Below are 15,771 nucleotides of genomic sequence, written 5' to 3' on the forward strand. Positions count from 1 at the left end.
AACCGGTGAAAAGTATCCTATTACGCACTGCAACAATTATCGTTTTTCATTAAGTTATTGGGAAAAAAAAAATCTGCAATGCCACAAGAGTTACAGTGCAATTTATAAGCTATAGGGTGGGCGGGTGGGCGGGTGGGTAGAACAAAAAGTTACTCTGGGCATTATCCTCAAACGGTGGAAGAGATTTGGTGACATTCTTTTGGCAGTACCGGTTCCTCTACACTTAGTATATTCTCTAGGCCGCTGCAATCGACAAGGTCAAATTACTCATTTGGTTTGTTGACTTACATGCGATATCGATATTTTATGCAGTGCGAATAGGCGTTGTCTGTTATAATGCAATAAGGTAAGATAAGGCCATTCTTTATTTAGAGTGAAAAACTCCGCTTAGTTAAAAGGCCTCTTCCCAGGAAGCCCACTAATAAATAACATAAATGTACATTAATTAATAAACAAGTAAACAATCAAAATACAGACTACATAAAAACTGTAAGTACATAAAGTTAAAAGATTACTTACTTGAAAATATATATTTGATGATCTCTTGAGATTGATTGAAATTGTTTTAAACTGTCTGTCGTAGTTACACTACTTCGGCTGACCTTGTGACGGCAGCTCGATTTGTATAATTACGAGTAAAATTATAATTTAAATTCAATTGGAAAATCCCTTTTTAAAAGGTCTGAGCAATAAAAAGGAGTCTTCAATAATATTCATCTATCTGTTATTCTGTTGGACACCTGAGCTGTCCGCACTCCAATCAAGTGAAAAATAGGACAAGCTAAGAACCAATCAGTTTCCAATTACGTTACGCTTAGAGCAGTTTTAAACTGAGTGTCGTAAAAACCAACCTTAAAGTTGTCAGTCGGGTAAATCACAAAGGACACGGGTAATCCAATGAACCAATCACAACTCAGTCAACACGAAGCAAATGCTTGGGGCTGATGCCAAACGCAAAGCAAAGCCAAAAAAAATAGGAAAGTGAAAACTTAACCGCTGTAGATCTATGCATGTAATCACGTGTTTTTGCTGTTGTTTAAGTGTCTGTCACAGTATTTGTAAGCTGAACAACAATCGCAAGGTCGTTTTGTTAAATTCGGGTAAAGATTTAGTACTGCTATTTGTCAAAATCCAACAACTAATCCATCTGCTCTAGGATCTGATCCAGACCAGTAAACAGATCTATTTGGTCCAGTTTTGCAGGGTGCACTCTTGCGAGCGATTATTTGGCCCCGACCAAACACACTCCTACTATGTCCAGATACAGGGTACGTAACACTGTGCCCAAGCTCCGTAAGCTTTTTTACAACGCTTTCTGAGATGCCTTCTTCTAGGAAAACGGTCCCAAGTTCTTGTCCCTCACTACTGATACAAAATCGAGGTACATCCAAAGCCTCTTGAGGGTCCATTCCAAAATCAATCATATTGAGAAGTACCTGGTCAGAAAGTAATTTGAACCAATGAAAATAAAGCTCTTCTTAAGAACTTAAGTAACAGATTTTTAAGAGGTGTCTTCCGGAAAAGAGATTACTTATACTAGCATGCGAGACCCAAGAATAACAATTGCTGCAGCTTTTCTTTAGCTTCTAACCAACTAACATCCCAGTAATCTGTCACGAAACCAAAGAAAATGCTGGAAAACAAGGTAAATTTGCAGAGCTCTCTTAACAACTACAGAAATAGTTTTCTTTGTTTGTTTTTTTTTTTGCAATCCAAATATCATTTTATTCTCTTAGGACGTCAAACTAGCACTCTTTCTACTTTAAGCTCGTTGCTTACGCAATTGTTAAATTTTACTGTTTCTGCTTAACCGCAAGTCAGATTAGAGCTCTACAAAGAGTCAGGGTTACACTGATTTAGTGACACACATCATTAAGCCGAAATCCAAGGCGCCAATTAGTACTTTATGCAACTAGTCTGATGTGTAAGGATAAAATAACAGGTCATTTCAATTCAAGTGTTTGTAGATGAAATCTCAGCATGTGGTGATGTACATGAACGGCGTTCAGAGTTACTCCATGCACTAGTTTTGCGCAACGTTTGGTAAAGTGAAAGTTTCAACTTTTTATGGCATTCTCACAAGGATTAACGAGGATTAACTCGCCAGGCTAACCTGAACATGTCCTTGTGGTTGCATGAAGCCTCCCATGACACCAAAACAAGCATATAACTCTCCAGTATCCCCCCGAGTGGCCATTCCTGGGATGATGGTGTGGTAGGGTCTCTTCCTTGGCTCTAGGACATTTGGGTGATCAGCACGAAGTGAGAAATTGGCTCCACGATTCTGTAGAAAAAGAAATTGTCCAAAGGTATATTACAAACAAGGGGGCCTGCTGTTTTTAACAAATGTGCGGTAACACCAGAAAACGTAATCTCGGGCAACATCGAGATTCTCGGGAAAACAAAACTGATTTCCTCGAGACCAGTGTTTAAGTCTACAGTGCTCTTTGAGTTAAAAATTTTGTACGTCTTTGAGAAGATGGGTTGAGCCATCATTCCGGAAAATTTTGTTGACACAGGTTTTTCTTGAATACAGGATTTTCCTTTTATTTCATTTGTTTACCGTTGCCTAGGAAAAAGAAATCTGACGAAGAAATAAGGAAGTAGAGAAATACAACTTGTATGTTCATGGACCGAAATGCAGTAGAGGTCAAACAATAAGGAACAAGGGCAAATCACCAAACAACATTAGTAAATGAAGGATTCTGGGTAATTCAGCCAATCACTGTGCAGAATTTCGTTGATTTTGCCCGCTAGCTCTGCTATGTAATAGAAGGTGGTACTCTACGCACCTGGAGAGTGAATCCACATCCCTCAGGAACAAGACCTGTTCCAAAATTTGTGTAATTACTATTGATGAAAGAACACGCATTGCCCTGATCATCAACCACACTGAAATAAACAGTGTCACTGCCACTGAATGGTGATCCTCGTTGATAGCTTCCTAGTGCTCTGTAAACCACGTATACAAAACGCGTTAATAGAAAGGCACCCACTTTAACAACCAATACATCAGTACAAGTAAGGGATCTCTGCAATAACTAACAGGGTGTCTGAAAAACCACACACCTCCCGTCACAAACCCACTTCCTCCCCGTAAGAGAAACATCCAAGTTTCGAGCCGATTAAAGAAACACAATACAGATCACGTGTTGCTCACATTTAGGCGCCACTTATGGTGAAACCATACTTATTGTCAAGGAAATATCATTTTTTTACAAATGTATCCATGAAAATTACACTGCCGTCAATAATATATGCCCACCTTTTTGGTTTGATCAGAGCTCGACGTTTTGCAGCATAGTCCTTGTGCAGAAGTTCACCCACAGGCACTTTGACTTTGCTCGGGTCAGCATTATACCAGAGAGTGTCAGCAAAGCTTAGCGACAGCGCCTCAATAACAGTGTGAACGTATTCACTTGAGTTGTGTGCCATTCCTAGGGAGGAAATAGGCATTGTTGTTATGGTTCAAACTAGGACTCCAGCTCAAACTGATCCAAGCCTTTGATTTCCACTTCAAATTCTCTGCTGTCTCTCTCTCTCACACACACCAATGGCATAATTAGTAAGGACAAAAATGCATAACTCACAATGAACCGATTTTGTTTTGACCAAGGTCTAATGCTTTGAACTCCATAATTCACGTAAATTATGAATGAATGTAATTATTTTAAACTTTTATGTTGCCCTTTCAAGTCTCATTTTAAATCAATAAGTGCTTGCCATCGTGATAATATTAATTTGACTGCTACTAATGTGCCACTGCTGCTGTTTGCTTTGATTGTACTGTTACTGCTGTTGTTGTTGTCATTGCGACCAATGCTACTGCTACTACCACTGCTGATACTACTGTTAGTGATGCGACTGCTTCTAATGCTGCTCCTAATGCTACTGCTACTACCACTGCTGATGCTACTGTTAGTGATGCGACTGCTTCTGTTGCTCCTAATGCTACTGCTACTACCACTGCTGATACTACTGTTAGTGATGCGACTGCTTCTAATGCTGCTCCTAATGCTACTGCTACTACCACTGCTGATGCTACTGTTAGTGATGCGACTGCTTCTAATGCTGCTCCTAATGCTACTGCTACTACCACTGCTGATGCTACTGTTAGTGATGCGACTGCTTCTGTTGCTCCTAATGCTACTGCTACTACCACTGCTGATACTACTGTTAGTGATGCGACTGCTTCTAATGTTGCTCCTAATGCTACTGCTACTACCACTGCTGATGCTACTGTTAGTGATGCGACTGCTTCTAATGCTGCTCCTAATGCTACTGCTACTACCACTGCTGATACTACTGTTAGTGATGCGACTGCTTCTGTTGCTCCTAATGCTACTGCTACTACCACTGCTGATACTACTGTTAGTGATGCGACTGCTTCTAATGCTGCTCCTAATGCTACTGCTACTACCACTGCTGATGCTACTGTTAGTGATGCGACTGCTTCTAATGCTGCTCCTAATGCTACTGCTACTACCACTGCTGATACTACTGTTAGTGATGCGACTGCTTCTGTTGCTCCTAATGCTACTGCTACTACCACTGCTGATACTACTGTTAGTGATGCGACTGCTTCTAATGCTGCTCCTAATGCTACTGCTACTACCACTGCTGATGCTACTGTTAGTGATGCGACTGCTTCTAATGCTGCTCCTAATGCTACTGCTACTACCACTGCTGATACTACTGTTAGTGATGCGACTGCTTCTGTTGCTCCTAATGCTACTGCTACTACCACTGCTGATACTACTGTTAGTGATGCGACTGCTTCTAATGCTGCTCCTAATGCTACTGCTACTACCACTGCTGATACTACTGTTAGTGATGCGACTGCTTCTAATGCTGCTCCTAATGCTACTGCTACTACCACTGCTGATGCTACTGTTAGTGATGCGACTGCTTCTAATGCTGCTCCTAATGCTACTGCTACTACCACTGCTGATACTACTGTTAGTGATGCGACTGCTTCTGTTGCTCCTAATGCTACTGCTACTACCACTGCTGATACTACTGTTAGTGATGCGACTGCTTCTAATGCTGCTCCTAATGCTACTGCTACTACCACTGCTGATGCTACTGTTAGTGATGCGACTGCTTCTAATGCTGCTCCTAATGCTACTGCTACTACCACTGCTGATACTACTGTTAGTGATGCCACTGCTTCTAATGCTGCTCCTAATGCTACTGCTACTACCACTGCTGATGCTACTGTTAGTGATGCCACTGCTTCTAATGCTGCTCCTAATGCTACTGCTACTACCACTGCTGATGCTACTGTTAGTGATGCCACTGCTTCTAATGCTGCTCCTAATGCTACTGCTACTACCACTGCTGATGCTACTGTTAGTGATGCCACTGCTTCTAATGCTGCTCCTAATGCTACTGCTACTACCACTGCTGATACTACTGTTAGTGATGCGACTGCTTCTAATGCTGCTCCTAATGCTACTGCTACTACCACTGCTGATGCTACTGTTAGTGATGCGACTGCTTCTGTTGCTCCTAATGCTACTGCTACTACCACTGCTGATACTACTGTTAGTGATGCGACTGCTTCTAATGCTGCTCCTAATGCTACTGCTACTACCACTGCTGATGCTACTGTTAGTGATGCGACTGCTTCTAATGCTGCTCCTAATGCTACTGCTACTACCACTGCTGATACTACTGTTAGTGATGCGACTGCTTCTGTTGCTCCTAATGCTACTGCTACTACCACTGCTGATACTACTGTTAGTGATGCGACTGCTTCTAATGTTGCTCCTAATGCTACTGCTACTACCACTGCTGATGCTACTGTTAGTGATGCGACTGCTTCTAATGTTGCTCCTAATGCTACTGCTACTACCACTGCTGATGCTACTGTTAGTGATGCGACTGCTTCTAATGCTGCTCCTAATGCTACTGCTACTACCACTGCTGATGCTACTGTTAGTGATGCGACTGCTTCTAATGCTGCTCCTAATGCTACTGCAGCTACTGCTACTGATGGTATCCTGCAATCGCAAAAGATGCCTGATAGCGGGCCTAGCTGTTATTTACTGCTAGAACTACTGCCCCAACCACTATTGCTGCCGCTCCCGTGTTGTTGGTTCTGCTACTGCTGCTGCATATACTCATCCATGTTAGAAGTTCTAACTACCACCTGCTACTGCTACAGGTTGTATGGTGCATTCTACTGGTGCTTATGGAGCGGTCATATCGTTCAACTGTAAGACAGACCATATTAATATTTGCACCCTTTTTTGAAAACTTCTTCACCATGGTCTTTGTACCATCTAACCTTTGATGTCAAATCCTTCCAGAATATTCAAGGCCAGAAGTGCAGTGATTCCCTGCCCGTTTGGTGGCATTTCCCAAATATTGATCCCCCGATAAGAAGTACAGATGGGTTGGTCAAAAGTACTGCAGTGCTGTTCTAAGTCTTCAAGAGATAACAGTCCTCCATGTTCTCGAACAACATCAACTATAGCCTTAGCTACACGTCCTTTGTAGAAACCATCTTTCCCTTTTGAACACAGCTCCTACAATGATATCAATATTAAGGGCCCATTAACCGATCTTTTCGAGCCCTTACTAAGGAAAATTTATTCTCATATAACCTCATCATTTTCAGTTAGTTCAGAGTTATTTCATGTGTTTTAGCTTTTTCATGATCAGAACACTAGTGATGACGTCATAAGGCCACGCCCACTGTCATGTGACTAATACTGAAAACACGCAAAGGCTCCCAGGCAAATTACTTTATCGGGATTTTTTTCATTGATTTAATATTTTAATTTAAATCCTCATTACGCTATGCATAGATTTTGTTTCATTTCTCAACGGTCAGATTTTGAGAGAATTTCAAAATAGTGAAAAATTCGTAATTTTCTGAAAAAAGCATGATTTCGTAAAAGGAATGCTTAGCTATGTTTCCAACTTTGATTTAATCGAAATCTGTCAAAAAAGGCTGGAGTTAATGAAAAACCGCGTTTCTTTTAGCATTTGAAGAAACCGGAAGTGCGCTCGATATATATTGGAAGTTACCCTATCAGCGCGTGCGCAATTTATACTACCAGTGCACTTCGGTAAGATCAGACAAAGCCACACGGAGTTAGTTTTTCTCTTTCTATTGCTCGTGTTTTTCTGTCTTTCTCTTATTTTGTCTTTGCTTGCACTTTTTTTACTTTGCATTTTGTGAAACACAAAGAAAAACATCTAAAATGTAAGCAAATTTGGAAGTTATTGACTTGTTGTTACTTTCCGCGCTCAGGCTGACGTAAGTAACCGGAAGTGAAAATTCACCTCCTTAGCAAGGCGTGCGAGCGTGCGCATAAATCGGTTAATGGGCCCTTAACAACAATCTGATTAAGTTCTGTGAAGTACTTTTTAATTCACAAAAAAGGAAAATGAAAAGTAGAGAGATGTTAATGATATACATGTATAGATCTACAAATTTAGTTAAGAAATAAGACCTCAGATTTTGCGGTATGTCTTGACACTCTGAAATGGACCCTAGGCAATTTGCTTCAGAGATGGTGTAAGGAAAACCCCTAAAGATGCAACTGGGTATCTAACAACCATTTGAGGGACAAAAAGCAAAGTGATGTGCTTAGGAACAGAAATTTTAGTCCTGTTATGAAATTGCTACTGAGTACAATAGTCATGTAAATAAGCAAAGGAGAACGCTCCAATCAAAAATTTTTATAACCCCGTGATTTGCACACACTAAAAGTTTGACATTGTTTTATCAGATCAACCATTTTTTGTCCTCTGTATATGATGACAAAAATATGAATGAGAATCTCAGCTATTTTATAATTCAAAAATAATGGACTAACAAAGGTAACTGCAGTTTTACATTGTGATCAGATCAAAAGGATCAGGGAAAGGGAAAAAGTCTTTTAATTTTTATAATAAATCTTGGGTTCGATTTCCAAATAGGTGAACTCTCCAATTACATGCACGTTAAGTTGTTAAGTTAGCACAAAAAGTGATCTGGGATTATATCTTCTCATTTTTTGTGTGGGAGATGATTTCTGTAACTGTGTCAACCAGGGTGTAGGCATAAAAGCCTGGTTAATGTTTGGCTGGTCTGGTTTGTTTATCCAGCTACACTGGATTATTATCCTTCACCTTTCAGCCCTGAACACCATGCCCCAAATCATCAATTTATTATTCAAAGGCTCTTTGGAGCTTCCTCATGGTATTAATAATGAATCTATTTTTAGCGCGTCGTTCACCTCCTTCAGTTGCCCCTATTTTTATTCATAATTTACACATCTGTCCTATCCCCTAATGAGTAGTTCCAGAAAATATCCATACCTCCCCCATGGAAGGGATTTTTCCAAGACATCCCACCCCTCTGGAAATTCCAATTAAACTTGATACATTTCGTTAAATTTTTTGGTCTTAGAGAACCCCCTAACCCCAGGAAATTCCAATCCCCTGTGGGGGGAGTATGGATATTTTCTGGTACTGCACAATATTATTTGCACAGAAACTTTGGGGGCAATAGCAAACTTAGGAGCAGAGGCATTGGAAAACACAATTAATCCAGGTCTAATGCATAAGTTAATTGTCTAACAGAATGGACTGAGTGAGTGAGTGAATTTTAGGTTCATTTCTAAACCCATAGCATGACCAACCTCATACCATGAGGTAAAAATGAAGTGCATTTATGTGACTGTGTGACAAATAAACACAAATTACATGACATGGAAGAAGAATAACATCATGTCATTCAGATTTTTTAAGTGCCACAGAGTAACATTACAGAGACTTTGTCTAAGATGCATGGGTACTGGAGGAGAGGCTTTTTTGTGTGTGTGTGCGGGGGGGGGGGGGGGGGAGGGGCAGGTTATTTCAAGCTGTCCTTACAGTAATGTTTACCTCAAATGTTGTAGCTAAATGTGGCATCACCATTACATCACCTCCCCTAGGAGGCTCTCCATTCAACAGCATATCTGAGCCATGTTTGTTTGCAGGATCTTTGAGGCAAACGCAACACTTTCCCCAGAAATATGCAGCCACAGGGTGAACAGGAAAGCCTTGTTTTGCCAGGTCAATTGCTGGTTGAAGGATATCCTTCATTGATAACTATTTAACAAAAATGAACATATATATAATAATATTAAAATGGCATTGTTATCACTGTCAGTTGCATCTAAGGGTGAACAAGGCATAAAAACGTGATTTTGGTGTCATCCGACAAGTGTTGCATGGTTCAAAGCAATTATTAATCACTTGAAGTTTTTGTTCCCAAAGTACTCTCTTGACACAGATGTCCTATTCCAGTTCACTAATTACAAGTAAGTGGTTTCCATAACTTCAATATTTCATGCACATGTACCACAGCACAAACACACATTACCTTTCCACTGCCAAACTGTTCCACTGTATCACACCACGCTGCAGCAGCTCCAGGAACTGTGACAGAGTGAGAAGAATTGTATGGCAGGTGATTATCTCCAGGCTTCACAACACCTTTACTCTTTAGAAGATCTAGTGTCAGGCTAGATGGGGCCCGTCCACTAGAAATCAACATTGATAATTTTTAAAAAAAATTAATCAAGTTGCCTTCTGGAACAGTATCTAACATCACAGACATGCCATGTATACAAAAGACTCCAACTTGAGGTGGCAGATGATACCTAAAAAACCTCTTGGGTCTTGAAAACCTTTCATCATTGTATCTCAAAATCTTGGAACCCTCTACGATGAATCACCAAGTATTATTTTCCTGTGTGTTTGATTCATTTTAGAATGACAATTAACAATGTGAAAAGTGAACAACGTTTCAATGACTCCATGTCATCATTATCAACTTCGAAATACATGATAGAATTGAATAAATATAAATAGCAAAAATGGTGTGAAAATATTTAGGGAATTAAAAGGGTGTTAAAGCATTCAATTGTTATGTAAAGAGTTTGGTGCAAACTGAATCTGACTGCGTGTAAGGTTTGGTTTTATGTTCCTGATGAACAGAATCTCGAAGATCAAGCAGTCAAACTTTTTGCGGCATTTCTTTAAAACTGTAAATTGGTCTTGTAGATTAGTTGTCTTCTTTCAGGTGTTTACCAATAGCAGAATGTTTATGTTCGGCGATGGGTTGAAAGAGATGTCGTAATCTATATCCAACATAATCTGTATCACACAGATCACACAAAAATTTGTAAACAACGCAATGTTGGTTGATCAGGGGAGGTTTGGTCTCCACCATTTGGTTTTTTTTTCCACTTTTCCACTTTTTTATTATAACCTTGTGAGGTTCAAAAACAAAAAGAAATTACATAACACCTAACATAAGTAACAGTTATTTCACACGCCCTGATATTATAATGAAATTAAATAAAAAAAAGACTGAATACTATAAATTAAGTTTCTAATATGAATTTGACATACGGCTACCACCTAGCCTGAAAGTAAAGTTCTGTGTTGTTTTTCATAGCTATATATTTCTCAGTTCTAAATTTCATTTTCACAATTTCTTTAAAAGCACTTAGATTAGGAGTTACACCACATTTCCTACTTATCCAAATATGTAACTAGTTTAACAAGCGTAATAAAGTAATTCAATATTTCTATTTCTGCGTCTAATTTACCTAGTAACACATCTTGTAGTGCAAGGCTAATTTTGCCAGAAACTGAAGACCAAAAGGATGCAAAATCATTCCAGATTAGGTTTGATGTCATCAATGATTTTACTACTAGTAAACACTGGGTGCAAATAACTTCCAATTTTCCTGCTAAGTTTTTGCTAAGTTCGCTACTTTAACACCCTTTTAATTCCCTGAATATTTTCACATCAATTTTACTATTTATATTTATTCAATTCTATCATGTATTTCGAACTTGATAATGATGACCTGGAGTCGTCAAAACTTCGTTTACTTTTCATGTTGCTAATTTTCATTCTTCAGTGCTTTACAAAAACTTTCATTCATTTTCAAATTTAAAATCATTTTAGTCTCAGCCTCATGTTTCCAAACAAGAATTTTATTGTCTTGAGGATTTGGTGGGTGTCAGATTTACCATCATTCACCCTATAGCTATATGGCCTTTGCACGTTATAATCTGCAGTAGCACAAACAGAAGTGTTAGTGTATGTAAAGAGGTATTCGTAGCTACACATTCCTATGAGTGTGGAGTGTGTCTAAGATGCAAAATCCACATGTATATATGTTGATTGGGAGCATTAACTACTAATCAAGTTTAAGGAAGTCTCAAAAGGCAATGATAATGCTGGGAGTATGCCTCAATGACTGCCATCATCTATGGTTATGACTTACGTCACAAAGCAAATCAACATAAGAACACAACATAAGGAAAATGGGCATTGGAGACTACGTGAGGGTGGGTGGTGGCAAAGCTGGGCTCTCAATCAAATGTTCTGGGTTCACAACCCCAACATGTGGTGATTGTGCTTGTTTAGGATACTTCACTCACACAGTGTCACTCACTCTCAGCACCCAGGAGAATAATGTCAATGTAGATGAGTACTGTCAAATTGTCAGGCTTAACTACCCTGAAAAAACACTGGATGGACTAATATTCCACCTCTAGTGTTAAGGCTACTGGCTAGATGGCCATCTGGAGTTCATGTTTTTTTGTATTTTTTTCTAGGGGTCATCTTGATACTTTGTACTTGGACTATATCTAATCTACAGAGTACAGACTTAGCCACTGGACAGTCAAATGTAAGAAGCTAATTACTCGAGTGGCTAGGTGGCTCGGTAGTCACAAAGCATAGTCAGTGCGTGTCCCTCAACCCTCTTCCTCTCTTCCCCAAAGAACAATGGGCCCCATGTAAGCTTAAAGGGAACACTCCATTTTTTATCAGTACCCCTCCCTCCCCCCCCACCCCTCTCACCATTTTTCTACAGCCTCTGGCATAGGGCCTGTTGGGATGTTTTTTGGAAGAAGGTAACAAAATTCTGAACCTCTCAGATGCAAAATTCAAAGCACCGAACAACAAAATACTGGGGTGTTGAAATCTGCCCCCAAAGGAGGGGCGATGTGGATAAAAAAATACAATGTCCAAAGTCTAAGTATTGTTCACTAATTGACTTATGTGCAGATCGAGACTAAAACAACACCATCCTAGGAAAGTCAGTGCATTTGCAGGTTGTTTTATAGGTAATTACCTTCCATTGATCCCTCTGACGATCTTCTTTTCGGCGTCATAGAACAAACAGAAAGCATCCCCGCCTATTCCTGTACTACAAGGTTCAGTCACGTTTAAACACGCGGCAACAGCGACTGCCGCATCAGCTGCATTTCCGCCAGCTTTTAGAACCCTTACTCCCACTTCCGTCGCTAATGGTTGACTAGAGGCTACCGCTCCATGCATTGAAACAACTGGAGATCGACGAGAAATGAACTTCAACGGAGCCGCCATGTTGGTTCCTCTTCTCTCCTACCCAGGGCCCCACAGCTACGCTGCTAAAGGCAGCCCAAGCATAATATTGGGCTTTATATGAGATTTGTTATCACTGGCCGTTTTCACACTAGACACGGATAATCCGTCGGATTATCCGTCTATTTATATCCGTCTGATTATCCGTCTATATAGACGGATAATCGGACGGATAAAAATAGACGGACTATCCGTCTAAAATGAGCACCGTTCCGTTTTCACACTAAGACGAATTATTAAATTCTCAGCCTCGGATAATGCAATTCTAGCTTTCTGATTGGTTCACTGGATCTCGGTTACCAGCCATTATACCTGTGTTTGACCTTATATGGAAATGAAAGCGGCAAACGTCGCTCGGCATAAGCTTTTTCGCGTGAAGCGAAGTTTCGTCGACAAAAAAAATGGATGAAAAAAAGCACATTCGGTGAGCTATCTACACAGGAAATACAGGAAATTATGGACAATGCCGTCCCAGTAACAACAAAAAAGCCACAAAGTTCGATATAAGGTTATTTAACGGTACGTGTACGTTAAGTTTCCCTTAAAGTTGCAAAATTAAAATATCACCGGCGAGATTTTACGCATTCATGAAGATTATGTGACAAAAACAATGTTTACCTTAACAGAATGGCTTGCTAGTCCTGGTGGGACCAAATTTTCGAAACCGATATAAGAAAAGTCAAAAGAAGAACTGAATGTTCAGTTGAAGTGTTTTTACTCGTCTGCGAGGAAGAAAGATGACACGTATTGCAAAAGTTCATTGATTAAATCCATTAGAGCCGCCGGTTGATCATTTCCTTTGCACGCCGCCCCACAACAAACCGTTTTCCTTTATCTCTGACCTGGCAAATAAATTATTAGAGCATATGCATTTGTAAAAGGCCGCAGGAAAACAGGCATAATTGCCGGCGTAGTCTATAAGAAACCAGTTTCCAATGAGCAGATGAGGAAACTCTTCGACTAAGCAAGCTCGGATCGGCCGAGTGCAAAAATCCCGCACAGCTACAGAGGACGATCTAGTTTCATCTCAGTCTCTTTTTTGGCCGACGACGACAAGAGAATCAACGACAGCTAGCGCCAACAATTCTGTCCTTGCGAAAAACACCTCAAGGAGTTGAGTGTTTTGAGCTGAACCGAAGCCCGGTTCTTTACCAGCCACGAAAAATCACCAGGGTGGCCTCGGAGATTCTGAAGATGAATGTGACGCTAAGATAGTTTCTGTCCTTGACTCTAAATCTGGCCAACAATGAGCTCCACACATACAGCTCGAAATGCCAAGGCTTTCAAAGCAAGGGAATCCTGAAAGGGGTCTTGTCGAGAATAATTTTGGCACAACGTCTGTGTCACATTGCGATCAAAGTTTTCCGCGGCATTATTACAACGGCAATGTGCAAGTGCACAATTATTCGGCTCTTCTCCATGACTCGAACTTGAACGCTTTTCAAACTTTCTGACCAGGGTTATATCTCCTTCATTTGATAGACTTTCCTTGAATTCTACGTGATTGTAATTTCATTCAGCAAATTCGCTTGCTTCGCTTTCAAATTTTTCATTCAACTGATTTTACAAACGACGCGCATGTCATGTGATTTCCCACTTGTTGTTGTTTTTGTCACATCGACTTCCGGTCATTTTGTAAAATTAAAATCCAATAAAATTAAGCTATATTTCCAAGAATACAAAAGCACCGAATTTAATAAAACAATTATTCCATTCGCGCTTGTTGGATATGAGATTGGTTATAGCCAACTCGGCCCTACGGGCCTCGTTGGCTATTTACCATCTCATATCCAACGCGCGCTCATGGAATAATTGTTAATTATCCGTTTCTAGTGTGAATTACAACTTGAACATTACGCAAAATTGAATGCTTATACTATAGTCTGTAGGTTGGAAAACACAGATAAGAGCTAGTTTTTAATGATATTTTCAAAAAAATTATGTCCCATTGCTTTTTTCAGTTTTTTCCTGCCTTCTCAGGTCTAAGCATAAAGCCATAGATATAAATCCAGAGAGAATTTGATGATTTCTTGATAATTTTTATGTTGAAGCGAGGGATAGTTTTTCAACAAATATGTAATCGGTTGAAAAGTCGCTAGATCGTTAGTGACAAAAGCGCATGAATTTTAATAGAATGAATTTTAAGGAGACCTAAATACCCGCTCCTTGCTGATCTTAAAATGTCAACATGACCAACCGACTTCTTTTCTCAACTAAGGAATGAATCAATCCATCGCTTAAAACGACACAGAACAGAGTTTTTTGTTTTTTGTTTATTTTAGCGTGTTGTGCGTGGAAAACTATCTACTGCTATCTAGACTAGAGTCACTAGACTAGAGTAGACTAGACTAAGGTAATATTTTCGTACTCTATAGGATTAAAAGTGCACTTGACATGATGAACCAGCAAGTTTAATTTCATGTGTAAGAACATCTTTAATTCCTTAGGAGGAAGCGGTTGTTATATCAAACAACTCGAGATTTCTATCACGCACAGAAATCGAGAGCGAACAACCTAATTGTTTTAGTATAAATCTACTATAGTCGTTCAAAACTTTATCTAAATCCGCTTCACAGACACTTTAAAGACGCAAAGAAGCGGCCCCCATTGCACACTGCTAGGCTACTCACTGTCTACTAAACAATTAGATTATTCGCTCTCGATTTCTATTTAAACTATAGAGTGTTTCTGTCGAGGAACTATCGGCTGATAGTTGCCCCGCAGAAATTTGATGTTCTTAAAACAAATATTTGCCCGAGAAGCAAAGCTTCGAGGGCAAATATGCTGGTTTTAAGACCGAGTTTACCAGAGGATCAGGCAGGGGTGATACATGCCATCTCTCCTTTTTGGATGAAACTTTGCCAGATTGAAGGTATTACAAACAACTCTAAAAGACAAAGTTGGCCGCCTTTGCGATTTTTCCCTTCGGAGCTAGACCACCCCCCCCCCCTGGTTTTCTGCCCAAAATCCCAAAAATGTCACTAAAATAAGCATCAAATTTAGACACCATGCCTGCTTACAAAATACATCAAATTGTATTGATATTTTACATAAATATAGATCAGACCTATCTTAGTTTACACGAAGAGTTTCAAGTCATTTGAAGCGACAGGTGCTAATCAAGGATTGTCATTTCCTACCCATGTCACGCAACATTTAGCTACAAGGCAAATTAGCTCAAATTCTGACTCAAATATTACTTAAATACAACTTTCTGAATCAAAACTAATTTTACCACAGTTTAGAGTCGCCCTTGGTCTAATGAAATCAAGAATAAAATTTTTGGCGTCTGTTATTTTTTGGTAACAAAAACTGTTCAAACAACATGACAAGAGAGTAGTTTTAACAAAGAGATAAAG

At 39.7% G+C, this 15,771-nt stretch overlaps 1 protein-coding gene across 2 annotated transcripts; it reads right to left on the reverse strand.

The window, feature by feature from the left end:
• Positions 1 to 349: 349 nt before the first annotated feature.
• On the reverse strand, positions 350 to 12,507 carry LOC110048105 (uncharacterized). 2 transcript variants are annotated; one of them, XM_020753891.2, is made up of 8 exons: positions 12,141 to 12,507; positions 9,365 to 9,524; positions 8,884 to 9,090; positions 6,293 to 6,533; positions 3,266 to 3,437; positions 2,793 to 2,952; positions 2,114 to 2,284; positions 350 to 1,436 (listed from the first exon to the last, which is right to left on the reverse strand). In XM_020753891.2, the coding sequence occupies exons 1-8, from the start codon at positions 12,392 to 12,394 to the stop codon at positions 1,125 to 1,127; spliced, it is 1,677 nt and encodes a 558-aa protein (XP_020609550.2). In that variant the 5' UTR covers positions 12,395 to 12,507; the 3' UTR covers positions 350 to 1,124. The 2 variants fall into 2 exon arrangements, with proteins under 2 accessions (XP_020609550.2, XP_020609556.2); XM_020753897.2 differs by having other exon boundaries at positions 9,365 to 9,420; positions 12,141 to 12,267.
• Positions 12,508 to 15,771: the final 3,264 nt, after the last annotated feature.

Source organism: Orbicella faveolata, unplaced genomic scaffold, assembly GCF_042242905.1.
Source record: "Orbicella faveolata isolate gen_17 unplaced genomic scaffold, um_ofav_v1 contig_2, whole genome shotgun sequence".
Lineage (NCBI taxonomy): Eukaryota > Metazoa > Cnidaria > Anthozoa > Scleractinia > Merulinidae > Orbicella > Orbicella faveolata.